Source organism: Dipodomys spectabilis, unplaced genomic scaffold (genome assembly GCF_019054845.1).
Source record: "Dipodomys spectabilis isolate Male_0828 unplaced genomic scaffold, ASM1905484v1 ptg000266l, whole genome shotgun sequence".
In the NCBI taxonomy this organism is placed as follows: Eukaryota; Metazoa; Chordata; class Mammalia; order Rodentia; family Heteromyidae; genus Dipodomys; species Dipodomys spectabilis.
The window spans coordinates 434,554-450,973 of record NW_024870943.1 but is presented as its reverse complement, the minus strand read 5'-3'; the positions used below and the strand labels follow the sequence as shown (position 1 = coordinate 450,973).

At 45.9% G+C, this 16,420-nt stretch overlaps 1 protein-coding gene and 1 pseudogene across 1 annotated transcript; both read right to left on the bottom strand.

The window, feature by feature from the left end:
• Positions 1-3,231: 3,231 nt before the first annotated feature.
• On the bottom strand, positions 3,232-3,475 carry LOC122125482 (annotated as a pseudogene).
• Positions 3,476-10,835: 7,360 nt separating this feature from the next.
• LOC122125513 (vomeronasal type-1 receptor 4-like) lies at positions 10,836-11,819 on the bottom strand. The gene has a single exon (XM_042700055.1). The coding sequence runs from the start codon at positions 11,817-11,819 to the stop codon at positions 10,836-10,838; it is 984 nt and encodes a 327-aa protein (XP_042555989.1).
• Positions 11,820-16,420: the final 4,601 nt, after the last annotated feature.

Sequence of the window (16,420 nt, the reverse complement as noted above, 5' to 3'; positions counted from 1 at the left end):
AAAAAGAAAAAAGAAAAAAATTTGACACATTCCCGGGATCACATGCACTTATTCCTCAATATGCTGGCTGGGGAGTGGGTCCCAAATGTCCCCCTTTCCTTAACACGGAGCCCACATTTCACAGAAGAAATACCAGGAAGATGAACTAGGTCCTCGATGGGCATGGTGCGGGTGAAGGAGGAGGTGGATGACAGAGAAAGAGAGGGGGCAATTTTAGGTTCAAATGCCATTCTAGAGTGCTGATGTGAACACATTGTTCCCAGCCCCGGGACAATCAGGATTCCTCCTCACTTGTCATAAACCAGGACAGACTCTGTGAGGAAGAGGAAGTGAGGAACCAACAGGGCTTGGGGGTGGAGGGCCTAGAACCGCAGGTTTTTTCACTTTCCTAGCCCATTCCTATCCTTCCCTGTGGCTTTGTCATGCATCCGGGCTCAATCCAGAATTCCTGCTTCTAAGGTGATCCCTTACCCAGAGGGTGGAACCTGGGGTCTCTTCTGCAGTCTGCACCTCTTCAGTGGCAGTGAACACAAGTGCTCGCCTCTTCTCTCAGGATGTGCATGGCAGGGCGGGTCATTTCTGAGATGCACATGGGCACTTCAGAGCTGCATAGGTCTCCTTAGATAGGGGTCCAGGAGAGCGGCAGTTGAGGTCGTCTCCGCGGGAGCAGTGATTTTCCCTTCACCTGGGGTGGCAAGCCAAGTTCTCAGTAAACTTTTTCTTCCCCCCCATGTGACAATTATCAAGACACTTTTCACTTTCTCGTGGGTGCATCTCCAGGGGCCAGGGAGTGGTGCAGTCGCTTACCTATCCTGGATGGCAGTAGGCCAGCAGGAGACACTGAGGCCCAACTTGAGATGACTGTCTGTAAACAGCCTCAGCAGTGTGTAAGCCATGTGTCTCCCAAAGTTTCTTACCCAAAGTGCCCCTTCTCTTTTTTTTTTCCAGTTCTGAGACTTGAACTTAGGGCTTGGGCACTATTTCTGAGCTGCTTTTGCTCAAGGGTAGCACTCTACCATTGGCACCACAGAACCACTTCTGGATTTTCTATGTAAGTGCTGCTGAGGAATTGAACCCAGTGCTTCTTGCATGCTAGGCAAGCACTCTACCTCTGAGCCCCCTTCCCAGCCCTCCTCATCTCAGTCTCCTTTTGTTTTATCATCATATATGCTGTTAGAAAAGAAAAATGGAACCCTGTACTGATGCAATCTCAGGAGCCTGATATCAGAGAATCAAGGTTCAAAGCCAGCCTGGTGAAGAAAGCCCATGAGATTTTTATCTCCAATTCTTATCTACACTCTCTTGTGGTGGAGTCCAGTCTGGAATAAAAGAGCTCAGCAACATCATCCAGTCCCAGAGTTCAAACCCCTGGACTGGCACAAAAGGAAGAAAGAAAGGAATAAAATGAGACATTTCTGTACAGGAATTTCTTTGGCAATAATGGCCATTTTTTTCTAAAAATGTTTTCATCCCTAGAGAACCCATTTGGAGATTAGAGGTAAACATTTCATGCATATTCCTGAAAGCAGGGTGATCTTTTTTCATGCCTGGTCGTTTCTGAGGAGGTAGCTTCATTCTCTAATTCCCTACTCATTTTCATCATTAGCAGTGGTGATTTTGAAGCAGAAATTTGTCACTGTGCTCCGGAGAGGATCAGCAGTGACTCCTCCCCCTGGGTATCTGGTCTACCTCAGTGCATGTGACTCCATTCCTCAGCTGGATTCTTCTGGTCTTGCTATCAATTCCTCACATTATATCTTAATATTACCTCTGATATTGGTTCCTTTATGGAATCTATGAACTAAATTTTTAGAAATTGTTATGAGAATGACTAAAATTCTACCAACCAATTAGTTGAATTTACAGAGTGAGATAAAAATACTGAGCATACCAATTATTATACATGTAAAATTCTCTCATTCATGATTCTAATACTAGTACACTTTTCAAGGAATTTGGTAACAGTTAATTGACTAGGTACAACAAATAAACCTTGCAACCAAACCCTAGAGCTGGATGTGGTGTATGTTAAATCAGTCAAACTTAACCCATTTTCATATTTTCCCTGGAAGATTTGTTCTGTGCCAGAGATAATATAAATCTGGAGTGAAAACATTTAGAGTTGGTTGCTACTTTTATCACATTTTTTTTACCTATTTCTATGTATTCCTCCCAGACTTTCTACTTCTAATCGACACATAACCAAAATTCTTTTTTTTAGGGGGGGGGTCCAGTCGTGGGGCCTGAACTCTAGGCCTGGGCACTGTCCCTCAGCTCCTCAGCTCAAGGCTAGTGCTCTACAACTTGAGCCATAAGGCCACTTCCAGCTTTTTTCTTTTTGCTTATGTGGTGCTGAGGAATCGAACCCAGGGCCTCATACATGCAAGGCAAGCACTCTACCACTGAGCCACCTTCACAGCCCATAACCAAAATTCTTAATTTTTCAGATAGCAAGTGGTTTATTTGGTGCAGAAGCAAGTTGTTTTTTTGTTATTAAACAGATCTTAATTTGATAATTTAGTTTCAAGTTAAAATCCTCTTTATAGCCCAAATCTGTTTTCAAATGATTGAAGAGAAACCATCAGTCCTATCTTATTATTAGAAAGTACAACTGACAAACTTTAGGCAAGGTTTTGGTTAACTACAGGACTTACAGATCAGATTACAGTCAGGTGATTACTACTCAAAGTACTTTTACAAATGTGAAACCATCTTGACTTAGGAGAAGGTAAATGGGGAGGATGAGGCAGATGGAGGAGAGGCACACAATGGTGAACAGGTACATACATAAAGCTGTGCATTCAGTACATGATTTTGGTCACATTTTCACAACATGATTATTTTCTTGTATATCTTACTAAGTAAGTGTGTAGTAAAAGACTAAGCCTATATATCAAAGCAAATTCAATAAAACATTCATTTTCAAGTTTCATAAATATATGCAATTCTAATTATAAAGTCTCTACAACACATCTGCACATTTTCTTAGATTAACATAATACACAGACTCATGGAAGTCTCCTGTTAAGTAGTTACTTTTGCCTAGATTTGAAATTATTTTCATAAACGTTCAATGAAGCCACAAACAAAGGTACTGTAACGTTTGGAAACTTCCCAAGTTTTAAAGGGGGGAGAGAGATAGGGTGGGAGAAGGGATGGAGAGAAGGAAAGGGAGAGAGAGAGAGGGAGAGAGAAGCAACAATTCTGTAAATGAGGAGGGAACTCACTCCTTTACTTTCTTTTGCTTTTCGTGTCAGTTGTTTGGAAAACACTAGAAGCACACATGAGGTTTTCTATATATTGTCCAAAAACTTGGTCTGCTGATTTTAGCTTCAAGTTTTCTTCCTTAACTGCATCTAATCTTGCTGAGAAATCTTCAAGTCTGTGTTGGAGTTCCAACACATAATTAATGTCGTTCTTTTTCCTCCAGTTCCACCTGATTTTCAGCATCAACATCCATGTCAACGTTCATCATCCTGGGCACTGAACTGTGCCTCAGACAGAAAAATCCTGATGAAAGGACCTCAGAGGCACCCGGACGGGGTGGGGGGAGGGGGATCTCAAGATCATGCCTCTGGCCAGGGACTCCAGCACCTACTGACCAGGCTACATCTTCTTTATGCATTCATCCACAGTTGAGCCTGTGACTCCACTGCACTGAACCTGGCTGACTTTGCTCCACATGACCATGTTCAGTTTCACACATTTCTCGGCAGACACCATGGAGTTTCTGGGTTGTTTCTTGGCTGTGGTGAATAATGCCACAGTAGATATTGTGTTCAAGAACCTACATATTCTTGAGAATATGCTTACATATTTCATTTTCCATTGCTTTTTTTCTGTCGGATTTGGGGTCTAAACTCTGGGCCAGGGTGATGTTCTTCAGCTCTTCAGCTCAAGGCTAATACTCTACAACTTGAGCCACAGCACTACTTCTCGCTTTTTCTGCTTAGGTGATGCTGAGGAATTGAACCCTGGTCATCATTCATGCAAGGCAATCAGTCTACCACTGAGCTACTTTCCCAGCCCCTCATTTTCTATTCTTTTTTTTTTTTTATTGTCAGTAATGGGACTTGGACTCGGCCTGGACACTGTCCCTGAGCTCTTCAACTCAAGGCTATGGCTCTACCATTTGAGCCACCGTGCCACTTCCTGCCTTTGCTGCTTATGTGGTGCTGAGGAATCCAACACAGGGCCTCCTGCATGCAAGGCAAGCCGTCTAGCACCGAGCCACCTCCCCAGCCCCTCTTCTGCTTTTTAAGACAGGGTCTCAACTGTGTAGTCCAAGATAGCCTTGAACCTAGTATCCTCTTGCCTCAGCCTCCTTAGTGCTGGAATTTCAGGTGCATGTCATTAAGCCCAGCTGCATTTTTTACCTAACTGTTCATTACTTCCATTGTGATCCCAAAGAGATGCTTAAATGCCTTGATGAGAGGATCATCTGCAGGGAAGCTCTCAGTCACTCTTCCCCTTCCTGTGGTGTGGGGCCTATTCTTCACCTCAGTGCAGCTTCCTGGTCTGCCATGCCCTGGGAGAGGAGGCCTCTGTGCCCACCAGGGTTAGCTCATCTCATAGATGTCACTGCACTCAACACACGTGACATCATTCTGCTCCGTGCACTGGAGCTAGGCAGTAGAAGCACAAAGGGGAGAGTTTGCAGTCCACTGCAGTTGTTGCAATCGGAGCTTTGGGGTTAGGACCCTATCTATGCAGGCTGGCTTAGGAGGGTGTCCGTTGCTCCCATCCTGATTTCTATAAGGAAGTGAGCATCTCGCTGCTGCTTTTCCCTTCACGTGAACACACTTCGAGTATTTGATACACCTGTTCTCTGATTCTGCTGGGAAAAATAGCCTCACCCAGGGGCTTACACTCACAGCTTCTATGGGGATCCACTCTGCACTCCTGTCCTCACTTCAGGCCCAGTTATGGTTCTTGATTTTTTTGGGCTTATGGATGTATCCTCAGCCTCCCCCTGCTGTGCCGATTTGTGTACTGTTTTTTCTCCAGCTGGGGTGCTTAGGAAGACACTGGAGTTGGCTCTAGGACTCACTCTCAATTCAGCATGAACTCATCATGGGATGTTGAAACACTCATCCACAGACACTACTTTCCTGTTCACCAGCACTGGCTCAGGACTGGGAAATAGCTTACAGCCCATGTGTAAAGACAAACAAAATTCCCTGATTTTTCTCCACATTTCCACCACAGTCAACAGAAAAGCTTTGGCCCTGAAAAGCATGATCATTTCTCCACACTAGCAAGGAAGCATTTTCTTTTTTTTTTTTTTTTTTTTTAATCTGAGACTAGAATTTCAACTGGGTATCTGATTCTTTTGCTCATTGGCTGGTGCTCTACCACCAGAGCCATACCTCCCACCCCGAGCATTTCCTTATGCAACAGCAGACACAGCCCGGCCCCTCTAATTCGGTTCACTTCTTACCCTAACTTCCCCTGCTGCGGATGTGAAGGTCCAGGTTGCTTGCCTGTGTTTCTGACTCTGCCCCGACCTGGAGCTGATCAGCTCAAAGGAATCAGGACCAGGGACAAATCCTCACAGGTTCACCATAAAGGATGCTACTGAAAAGATTTGTATGGCAAGACCCGGGAGCCAAGAGCCTTGTCTACACTCCCTATGCTCCACGAACCCTCACATCTTCAGCTATCTGGAAGCTCTCCAAACCCTCTCATTTTGTTCTTTTTTTTTTTTTTATCCAGACTACATTGGATGAGGAAGACTGTGTCAAAGTGTAATCAAGAAGAAAGGGTGTGACAGGGTGCTGATATGGCCAGGCTGGGGGCCTAGCAGCGCCTCGGCCTGGAATCTTTGGACCACTTATTGGCACATGGGGCTGGACCCATCCCGTGACAGGTCTTCGGATGTACCATCAGACAATGGTCAGGATTCTGCTGTGATGGCTCTGAGATGGAAACGCTGGGTCCAGTAGTTATCATGGCCCTCTTCTGAAACAAAGCTCAGGTTCTATAGCCTGCAATCCAGAGGGAGTTAATGAGCCAGAAACTGTGCACCCAGACCCACCTGTACAGTCTCGGGTTCCCGTTCACCCATGGTGTTACCCACAGCACAGCTGTGGATGCCCCTATGTGCTCATTGCTATTTTGAGAATAGTTCTTACTATGTAAGCCAGGCGGGTTTGAAGTCACTATTCTTCCACATCAGTCTGCTGAGTACAGGGATTACAGGTCTGTATCAGCATACCTGACTTTTGTTTTTGTAGTAATAGTATCCTATTGTTTGTTCTCTCATCATCACCATTAGCCACAAGTCTTGTGTTTAAATGTCTGCTCCGCCAGCCATCCTCTTAGCTCTGTGAGCTGGCCAGAGTTTCTGCCTTGTGCTGTGCCTCACAGGACTGACGCTTTGAGCCAGCTTCCTACCTAGTACGATTGCTTGGAGGGTTCAGTGAGGTCGCAGGTGTGTGTGCCTTGTCTAGGTCCTGGCCCAGAGCATGCATGCATGCATGCTATGCAGCCGCTGCTGCTAAATGGAGTATGTGGCGTAGTAGCCAGTGGTAAGCAGCGTGTGTGATCTTACATGAACTCAGAAAGTGCGCTGTTTATATTGAACTGTGAGCTCCAGGTCAGAGGAGGGCATGGTGAGTGTGCTGAACATCTGCTCCCAGCACTGTGGAGCTCCCTTGAGTCTGGGATTACTGACATTCTCCCTCCTTATTTCTCCTCAGCTTTGGCTGAACAGGATCAAGAAGCTGTCCACCACTGCCTTGGCCCTTGGAGTGGAAAGGACCCGAAGTGAACTCCTCTCCTTCCTTAAAGGTGGGGACTCTTGAGGCCCAGTGCAGTGGGGGTGCCTGGAGATGGCTTCTGCTTAATGAGAGAAGCCCACGGCAGGGGCCATAGATGATGAGGTACAGAGGCAGAGGTGCAGGAAGACAAGCTTTATGTACTGCAGGACTGTGTTGAGGGGAAGGCTGAGGAAGAGGAAGGTGGAGGCAGGATGTCCTCTCGGAAGTCTGCTGGAAGGCAGCCGCAGTCCTGGAGTGAGACTCCCAGCCTGAGACCTGCCTTGAGCTCTACAAGGTGGAAACAGTAATGTGACGCTTACTAGAGACATGGAGAGCATTCAGTCCATTTAACACCTAAATGTTGGCTGTGAGGACAGTCTCATCAGACAATATTCTGCCTGCCTGGATGGAAAGAACTGGGGCGGGGGCTGGGGGTAACGTGGGAGCTTCAGACCAAGAGCCGCCGGGGGATCCTGACACTTGGGGTCAGAGTTCTAATGGGCGTTATGTTCCTTCTTCTCTGGACTTGTTGCCTGGGAGCCTCTCCAGTCGCATGTGGCAGGTGCTGTGTCTTTGGGAAAACGAAGTGCTGTCCACACAGAAAAGCAGAAGCCTCGGCCTCACGCCTGTAGAAAATGCAGGATTGGCTTTTTAAGTGATTACTGCAGCATGATTGTGGGCTAGAGCAAAATGCCAGGCTGGCATCTTAAAGGACAGCAGTGTAGTGTCTCGGTTCTGTATGCAGTGCTCTGAGCCCTGGGTGCTTCTCTTCCTGTGGTGAGTCCTAGGTCAGAAAGGAAGAATCCCTGAGATCGCCGGAGCCCCAGCTTGTCCTGCCTAGCCCTGAGGCCTGAGGCTGTGGCTGGGCTTGGCACTGTTTTTGGGTGGGAGCCAGGCAAAGGGGCCAGTGGTTGTGGGCAGGCTGGGGGAGGGACAGCCTGCAATGTCTCCAGGAGGCAGTAGCTGAACCGAGTCTGAACAGATAGAAAAGGATTTTTGGCAGAAGACAGTGCTGAGAGTGTAGGCTGTACCTGAGCAGGAAATCTGCATGCCACTGTGTTGCACAGGATGAGACTCAGTCTCCCCTCCCTGAGGGGTGTAGAGTGGCCCTGTCACGCAGTGCTCCCCCACCCACCCACAGCTCGTATCTTTTTCTCTTTGCTGGCCATATGGGAAAACTCTGGGTACTGACAGCTAGCTTGTGCATCTTGGGGCTGGGATCCCAGGGTGCAGGAGCCCCAAGAAACTGGAAGTGGCACTAAGCTCCAAGTGGTAGAGCACTAACCATGAGTAAAATAGCTCAGGGACAGCACCCAGGCTCTGAGTTCAATCCCCAATACTGATTTTCTGCTGCTTCCCTCCCCCCAAAAAAGACATTATAACAAGGATCCATCTGCTTTAAAGGTTTCTCCGCCAAGGCACTATCAGCTGTAAGAAGTGAGTAGTTACGGTATTTAATGAAGTAGAAACAATGGGAAGGTAGATACAGTCTGGTAGATACATGACGAGGCAAGGTGTGTACTGTGTGCAATAGTGGCTACCATCATGCCTGGACTCCGGTGTGACCCAGGAACAGAAGTCAGATGGCGACTGTCCTAGGCATCAGTCAATAGGTACTCCCAGATCTAACCGGGCATGAGAGCTTCTGCCCAAAACTTCCCCAGGACAGGAATTTCTTGACCCTTCAGGATTCCCCTGTTTTGATCCCAATGGCCGGGCTTCTCCAGGCTGGATCTTTTGCGAGGATGGCAACCACAGTGTGGCATGCTCTACCAGCAGGAGGTGCACAAGGTTTGGGGCCCGGAGCCCCCAAGCTAAGCATGCAGGGTGTGGGGGGGAGCTGACCTCCCAGCCGGTTCATGAGCTGAGTCACACCTTTGTGTCACAACCCATTTTTCCTGGAAGGCTTTGTTAGGAGCTTCAAGTCATCCCCACGAGTGAGAGGTGAGTGTGTCTCATCCCTCCTTCATATTGAGCATAGTCACGAGAGGCTGCTGTGAATGAAGCCAAGTCAGGAGCTGGCTGTGAGCTCTTGCCAGCAGGTGTGCGGTGGGGGAACAGGAGTCGAGGGGTCCGGCCACAGTGTGACAAGGACACAGGGGACAGGAAAGGGATTCCTACAAGATGGTGGCACAGAACTGTGGGTGCTCAGGAGAAAAGGAGGAGACAGAGATGGAGAAAGACCTCCTAAATGTGGGAACTCTCCAGAAGTAACGAGTCCAGACAGGGATGCATGTCAGCATGATGATGGGTGTCTGTGCTTCCAGTGTACTGCAGGGGTGTGTGGGGTGCAGAGCCTAACCTTGATCAAGCTGAGGGACAGCACCTAGGCCCAGAGTTCAAGCCCCAAGGCTGACCAAAAAATAAAAGAAGAAAAGCGCGTGGAGCATTGCTGAGCGCTTGGGTCCTGTCCCTGAGCTTTTGTGCTCAGGGCTGTTGACTGTCCCTGGGACATCAGTGCTACTTCTGGCTTGCTGACCTGCAATTCATTCTGGAGAAGAAAAGGGTGGAGGTGGAGAGCCCTGGACAGGAGGCCCCTCCTCACATTCACCACAGCAGCCCTGACCTGCACCCCAGGGGCTGTGGTAAAGTGACCTCATAACAAGGGACATGAGGATCACTGCAGGAAATGTCACAATAGTCAAGCAAGAGACTTTCTCAAGGAGCCTTCAGGTATTTAAAACAACTTCATATAAAAAAAAGGTGCTTTTCAAAAGTTCACTTAATGTCCTTGTTGAATTATCAGAGAGTCTAGAGATATGTAACATAGACTGCCAAGGAAAAGAAAGAGTTGTGAAAATAAATTATGTGAAAGAAATAAGCATGGACAAGACTAACGGAGTAACTGTCAGGAAGAAGCCTGGATGTTTGTGGTCAGTAGTACACCAGCAGGACTCCCTTTTTTTCTTCCTTCCTTCCTTCATTCCTTCCTTCCTTCTTTACTGGCTTGCCCTCTCTCTTCGCTGTCTGTCTCTGTCTGTGTCTGTGTCCCTCATTCTCTCTTTCCTTCTTTGTACCAGGCCTGGAGCTTAAAATCCTGGCCTCCATTCTGTCCCTGGGAAGATTTTGCTCAAGGCTAATGCTCTACCACTTCAGCCACAGCACCACCTCCATGTTTGTTTGTATTTTTTAGTGGTTTATTGGAGATGAGAGTCTCAGAGAGTTTTCTGCCTAGACTGGCTTTGAAATGTGATCCTTAGATCTCGCCTCCTCTTGAACTCAGAACACAGGCATCAACCACCACACCCAGCTGCTATTTTCTTTTCTTTATTTTTTTTATTGTGAGAATACCCTACAGAGGAGTTACAATTATATGGGCAAGATAACGAGTACGTTTCTTATCAAGCATTGTTGCCTCCTCTTTGTTTCCCCTCCCCATCCCTTCCCATACTCCCGCCCTCCCCCGACCCGATTCCCCCCCACCAAAGTTGTAAAGTACATTTTTTGACATAACGACTTGTATGTCTAATTGTTGCAATGGGTCCACTTGTATCCCTAGTTAAAAGATTTGTTTTTTCCCTTCCTCTCCACAAATTATACCAACATCAAATAGAGTGAAAGCATGGGTTATACCGTGGGTGAGGAACATAAAAGTAACATAGAAATCATCTTATAAATATGTTAGAAATAATTGCCAGCTGATATTTTCTTTCCAATACTTTCTTCTCCAGAACAGAAAGGGCTTTAAGAATGATTTGCTTCATTGCATAGGGAACTATTAAAGAAAGAAAGAAAGAAATCAAAAGACTCAAAATGGAATTAGGAAAACATGTTAAGTGAGTTTAACCAGTTTATCTTGAATTTGACACCATTACCAATTAATGGGGCAGATTCTCTGGAGGAAGTTGACATGACCTAATAAGCATTATTCAAAATCTCACGTTTCCACATTCATATAATTTTGTGGGCCAGCACAAAAGAGACAGATGGACACAAACACAGATATATAGAACACAAATGCACAGGTGTGGACATGTATGCACACCTCTATCTCTCAGCAGATGACTTTTATCTAGGTGTGGAGATTGTTGAATGACCAAGCAAAGTTCAGCAGAGATGCAAGCGTGGTGGTCCTCAGGGGAGGACCGCTTTCTTCTTCTTTGTGCAGGTGAAGAGGAGGCTGCAGGGAGTGGAGTGTCCACTCATGAGCAGGAAAGGGCTGAGGGATGGGAAACAGCCCATAACAAACACCGTCATATGGTGCAGTACAGGGCTGGGGTTGTAAATCACAGACAAGCAAATCTGACAAATGCAGGACATTGTATAAAAGGAGATAAAGGGGCTCGCCAGGAGGAGGATGATTATGGTAGCTCTGGACTCCAGAGAGGCTCTGGTGGAGATGCTGATCTGGATGTGTCGCATTCTCTGCTTGTGTCTGTACAGGACGAATAGCATGGAGATGCTGGCCCAGAGCATGAGCCCCAGAAACAGAACATCAGGCACTGAGACCATGACTACGTAGAGCACATCAGCAGCTGGCTCCTGATGCATGGAAGAACAGTATCCATAGGCCTTTAAGCTCGTCATGTTGTCGTGTTCTTTGAGTCCGATTGTGAACTTGAGATTAACAATGCTCACCAGGAGGAAAACCCCCCAGCTGAGGTAGACAGTGGAGACAATGTGCTTGTGGGCTCTCACCTTCAGCCCTGCACACCTGGAGTCCCCCTGACTGATACTGACAGCAAGGAAGATGCTCAGGGAGCAAGTGCTACTGATCAACACCCCCCTGCCCACTCGGTGAAGATAGAAGACCATTTTGCACCCCACATCATTGAAGAAATTTCTCCAGCCCCAAGCAAACATGGTTTGGGGAACACCCCTACACAGAAGACTTAGGAAGTTGGCTACAATTAAGTGCCTAAGAATCAAGTCTGTGGTTCTCATCCTGTTCCCCTTGCAGGAAAGGAATAGATAATGGGAGAGAAGAGACAAATTACCCAGAAACCCAACCACAGTCTGGGCTAAGAGGATCACCCCCATAAACACGTGGGCATCTCCCATCCTCTCTGTTCCTTGAGTCTCATTCAGAGGCTCTGGATTGGAAACTGAGGCCTGCATGGTGCCAAGGGAACTCAACATTCTCCATCCATCATTCAGACCACTGGAAATACTCTCCTACTGTCTCTCATATATTAGGAAAAATCCCATTCTATTCATCCATCAGGAAGAAGAAGATGGCATGTTCAGGGAAATGGGTGAACCTGGAGAAATGGCATTAAGGGAAGGTGAGTCTGGTTCTGAGGTGAAGGCGGCTGCATTTCTCCTCTGTAGAATCAGATCTAAGATTCTAAACAAGCAAGGCCCTAGGGGCTCAAGACTGTAATCCTAGCTACTCAGGGGCTGAGACCTTGGATTCCCAATTCAAAGCCCGCCCAGAGAAGGAAAGTCTCTGAGACTCTTCTCTCCAGTTAAGCTACAGCGACCCGAAAATAGATCTGTGGCTCAAAGTGGTAGCGGCCTAGCCTTGAGCAAAAAGGGAGGAAGGAACATGGGCAAGTCTCAAGTTCAAGCTCTCTGACTGTCTAAAGAAAGAAACTTGAAACATGGGTGACATGTTCCCGGGGTCACATGCACTTATACCTCAATACATTGGCTGCAGGAGTGGGTCCCAGGTGTCACCCTTTCCTCAATGGGACAGAGCCCACATTTCACAGAAGAAATACCAGGAAAATGAACCAGGTCTGCACTGGGGATGTTGCAGGTTAAGGAGGTGGATGACAGACAGATAGAGTGCAATTTTAGGTTCAAATGCCATTCTAGAGTCACTGATGTGAACACATCATCCCAAGCTTCTGGACAAGCAGGATTCCTCCTCACTTGTCCTATACCAGGACAGACTCTGTGAGGGGAGTCGAAGATAGGAACCAACAGGGCTTGGGTGTGAGGGGCCTAGAACCCCAGTTCTTTTCACTGTCCTAGTCCATTCCTATCCTTCCCTGTTTCTTTGTTATGCAACTGGGTTCAGTCCAGAATCCCTGCTACTTGAAAGATTAAAAATTAGAGTTACTTTTTACAATTGCTAACTGCTGATTTTGCTTTTGTAAACTTGCTTGAGCTAACACCAACCCCCTCCCTGGAAATAAGGAATTGGGTAGAGTCTCAGAGCCCAGATGTAGGCCCCAGGACAAGGTCTCTGGTCATAGATAAAGAACAGACAGTTTGTGTTTTCCAGTTCCTGTTTAGAAATTCCTCAGAGGGGACCTTGAGATAAGGACCAGAAACAGGAACAGAAAACTAGGCCAAATATCAACCAATCACAAGCCTGTAACTATGTGAACTCCCCTAACCCTTACTGTCCAAAGTAACCAACCCCCTTTGAGTCCCCCCACGCCAGTCCTTTTACAAAGAGTGTTACAAAATTTCCCGTGTAAAAAAAGAATGACTGCTGGGGTATACGGTGACCTTTAAACGGGCCAATCCTGGGACGCCTTGTATTAATCTTGTGGTCTTTGCTTTTAAAAATCCCTGTAACCGCTGCTCAGGGCTCTCTCCCTTCCCAAGGCAGAGAGTCCATTTGCACAAACGTCAAATAAACTCCTCTTGCTTGTTGCGTCTCCCGGTGTAGAGTATGAGTTTCTGGGGCACCCTCCCGTCGACGGAAATATCCTAGGGGGCTAGGGTCTTTCAGTGGGCGCTCGTCTGAGATACCTGCGACCCCAGACCCCAAATTCCAGGACCGGCAGGAGGTAAGATAGAACTCTTGTGTTTCTCCTCTTCTGTGTTTGTCACTTTCATTTTGCATTCTGGGATCCAAAAGTGCCTGTACAGGACCTGTATTCTGAATTTGGGCCAGTGGGGGAGGCAGACGTGCCCTGAAACCCCTGGTCCCCACCATGGAGTTCCACTTTCAGGTGGTTTGGAGGAAGGACGAGACCTGAGTGTCTCTCTGTACTGGGGAGTTAAGGGGCGACCGGCCACTCCCATCTGTAGTTTCCTTCCTCATCTGTAGTCGCTCAGCTGCCAGGCGGCGTTTGTCTGGTTCTGTCTGTCTCTGTTTAGTGTTACTTGTTTTTAGTGTGTGTTTTGTATTCTCTATAGAGATGGGACAACAAGTGAGTCCACTCCCAGGACACCCCTAGACCTTGTCCTAGTTCGTTTAAAAACAAAAACTGCTGGTTCTGCCTTTGTAACTTGCTTGTTTGTCAATTATGAAACTGCCACTGACCACCTGCAAGTGGCCCCAGTTAGATCTCAGCCTTGGGCCTTGGCTGGGGGGGAGGTGGGTCTGACCGTGGGGGAGAACCTGTCAGTCTGAGGAGACGGCCGCTAGGGATTATTTTCCCTTGCCCCAAGATGACTGGGGAATTCTCCTCCGCCTTGGAAGGCCCCTGAGTCAACGTTTGCAGGAATCTAAAAGAAAAATCCTCCGGAGGTGAGTAAGGGGGTTGAGTCTCCTGGTAAGTAAATGGTGGTGAGATGTCTCCCCATTAACTGAGACCTGATTTTGTCTTTGTGGCCACTTGTGTGTCTTGTTTACTTTGGTGTGTTTTCTGTTCTGTTTCCAGAGGTAGGGAAGTTTTGGGTGAGCATGGCAGGCTCATTCAGCAGACTCTGGAGTCAGCTTGCTGAGTGGGAGCAGCACAGAGTTTTGGTAGGGATAAACTGGGTCCCATTAGTCCCCAACTCAGCCTTTGGTTCTTGTCTAGTTCTGTTTTAGAATTGGTACCAGTTTTAAATGTGGATCCTTGGTTTTTATGTTTATCTGTGTTTTTGTTATTTATTTATTTGAACATCTCTGGGGAAATAGGAGTTCCAGCTGGGCTCGGTCACAGACCTGCTATGCCCACCCTCTCTGTGAGGCATGGAAGGTTACTGGGCTAGTTTGGTTCCCTTCAAGCCTCAGGCTGAATTTTCTTCTTGTGGAGGCTGCCGACAGGGAGGGTGTAGAAGGCTGTGTACCTGGTTTGGACTTTTTCAGCTATTCCTGACAATGTAACAATTTGTAAAGTGCTCTTGTCTAAAATTGGATAAAAAAAAATCTGGCCAGTTTAGTTTTAGGTGACCCCCTCCCCCAGCCCTCCTCCAATGGAAGGGATTCAAAAGACTAATTAGTGAATTGTCTTGCTAAACAAGCAAGCTCTGGGAAAATGAAGCCCAACAAAGTTACCAAGTTTAAAAGAAACACTGTCCTAAATTTTTGTTTAAGAACTTTAAAAGGTGTACGTACAACTGATTTTGATTTTTGTGCGCTTTAAGATCTGTGTGAGTGTTTTGTGTGTCTGTGAACATGTACAAAGATAAAAATTTTCAGCATGCTGTAACAATTGGGTGAGTTTAAATTTAAGATTCAAAAGGTTATGAGGTTTGGACATTAACAAAAATTTAAAAAAAATCTTCATAGTGTTTTAAATGACTTTTTAAGGATTCTTTAACTCGGAAAATAAAAAAAATCTGGTATAAAAAAACTAATATTTTAAAATGCATAAGACTGTTTATACTGTAATCAAGTTATCTGGCTTAACAAAAATGCATTAGCTGTTTGAAATTTAGTTCCCTTGGCTAAAATTTGGGGATAAATATTAAAAATTTAAATGTAAAGGTTAATTTAACACTGTCAAAGACTGTACCTGTTCTGTCTGCCTAAAACTGTGTATTTCATTCAAGAACCAACAGAAGACCTGTCTTTAGAGGTAAGGGGTGAACAGGCAGAAGTGCAGATCAACTCGTCATGCATGGTGGGACAAGTCCTGGGAGAAGTCCACGCATGATAAAAGAAGGTAAGCTGGCACAAACGCAGTTCATCTAACCCTAAAGAGTCAGATTGGGTGTGTGCCCATTCCATAGAAGGGGCTGAGTGGCCCATCTTTGTCCTCTCTTTTCCCTGCAGATAGACACTAAAAACATGATGGTTAAAATGAGTGATGTGATGATCTGATTAGTATTGCTAAAACTTCCCCTTGGATGTGTTAACATTAAAATTAGGAAGGCCTTAAAAAGAGGGTTAAAAAGTTATTTGTATAATGTGCCTTACTTTCAATTATGTTCTCCAATTAGGATGTTTTTAAAAGTTATAAAGGTGTTAAGTCTAGCTTCGTGGTATAGTGATGGTGACTGTAATTCTTGCATTAAGGAAAAATTGTCATTTAAGTTTAAAAGTTTTAATGTGTAAAAACAAGCAGCCAAGAGACAATGAGTGACACATGGCCTCAAGATTTTAAGAGGTTTTTTAAAACGCAGATAAAAACTAAAGTATAAAATATTAAAGGAGATTAATAAGAGGTTTTAAAAATAATTAAAAATGGATTTTTAGATATAAAGTTTAAATATAAAATTGTTCTTAACATTGGCCTCAAAGTGCACGAAAAAAAAATTAGGATTACCAAAATAATTGCTATTCTAGTTTGCTCTTATAGGTTTTTTTCTTTTTTAAGTTTCCAGCAAAGTCCAGAGCAAAGCACAGAGGATTCTTAAAAGTTTGTCAGATGTAACTTTGACTCTTAATAAGTTTCAGGTAAGAGCATGCTTAAAAGCTACTTCTATGTTGACCACCTTGTTGCTTTTAATTGGAATAAAATGGCCTTTTGTAAGACTCATTGATCTGCAAACTGGTTCAAAGCCAGCCCGGGCACAAAAAGGTTCCTGTGAGACTGTCACCTCTACTCAGCCAGCAGAGTACTGAAAGAGCAAGCAGAGTTGCTTTGGGACTCATAGTGGCAGAG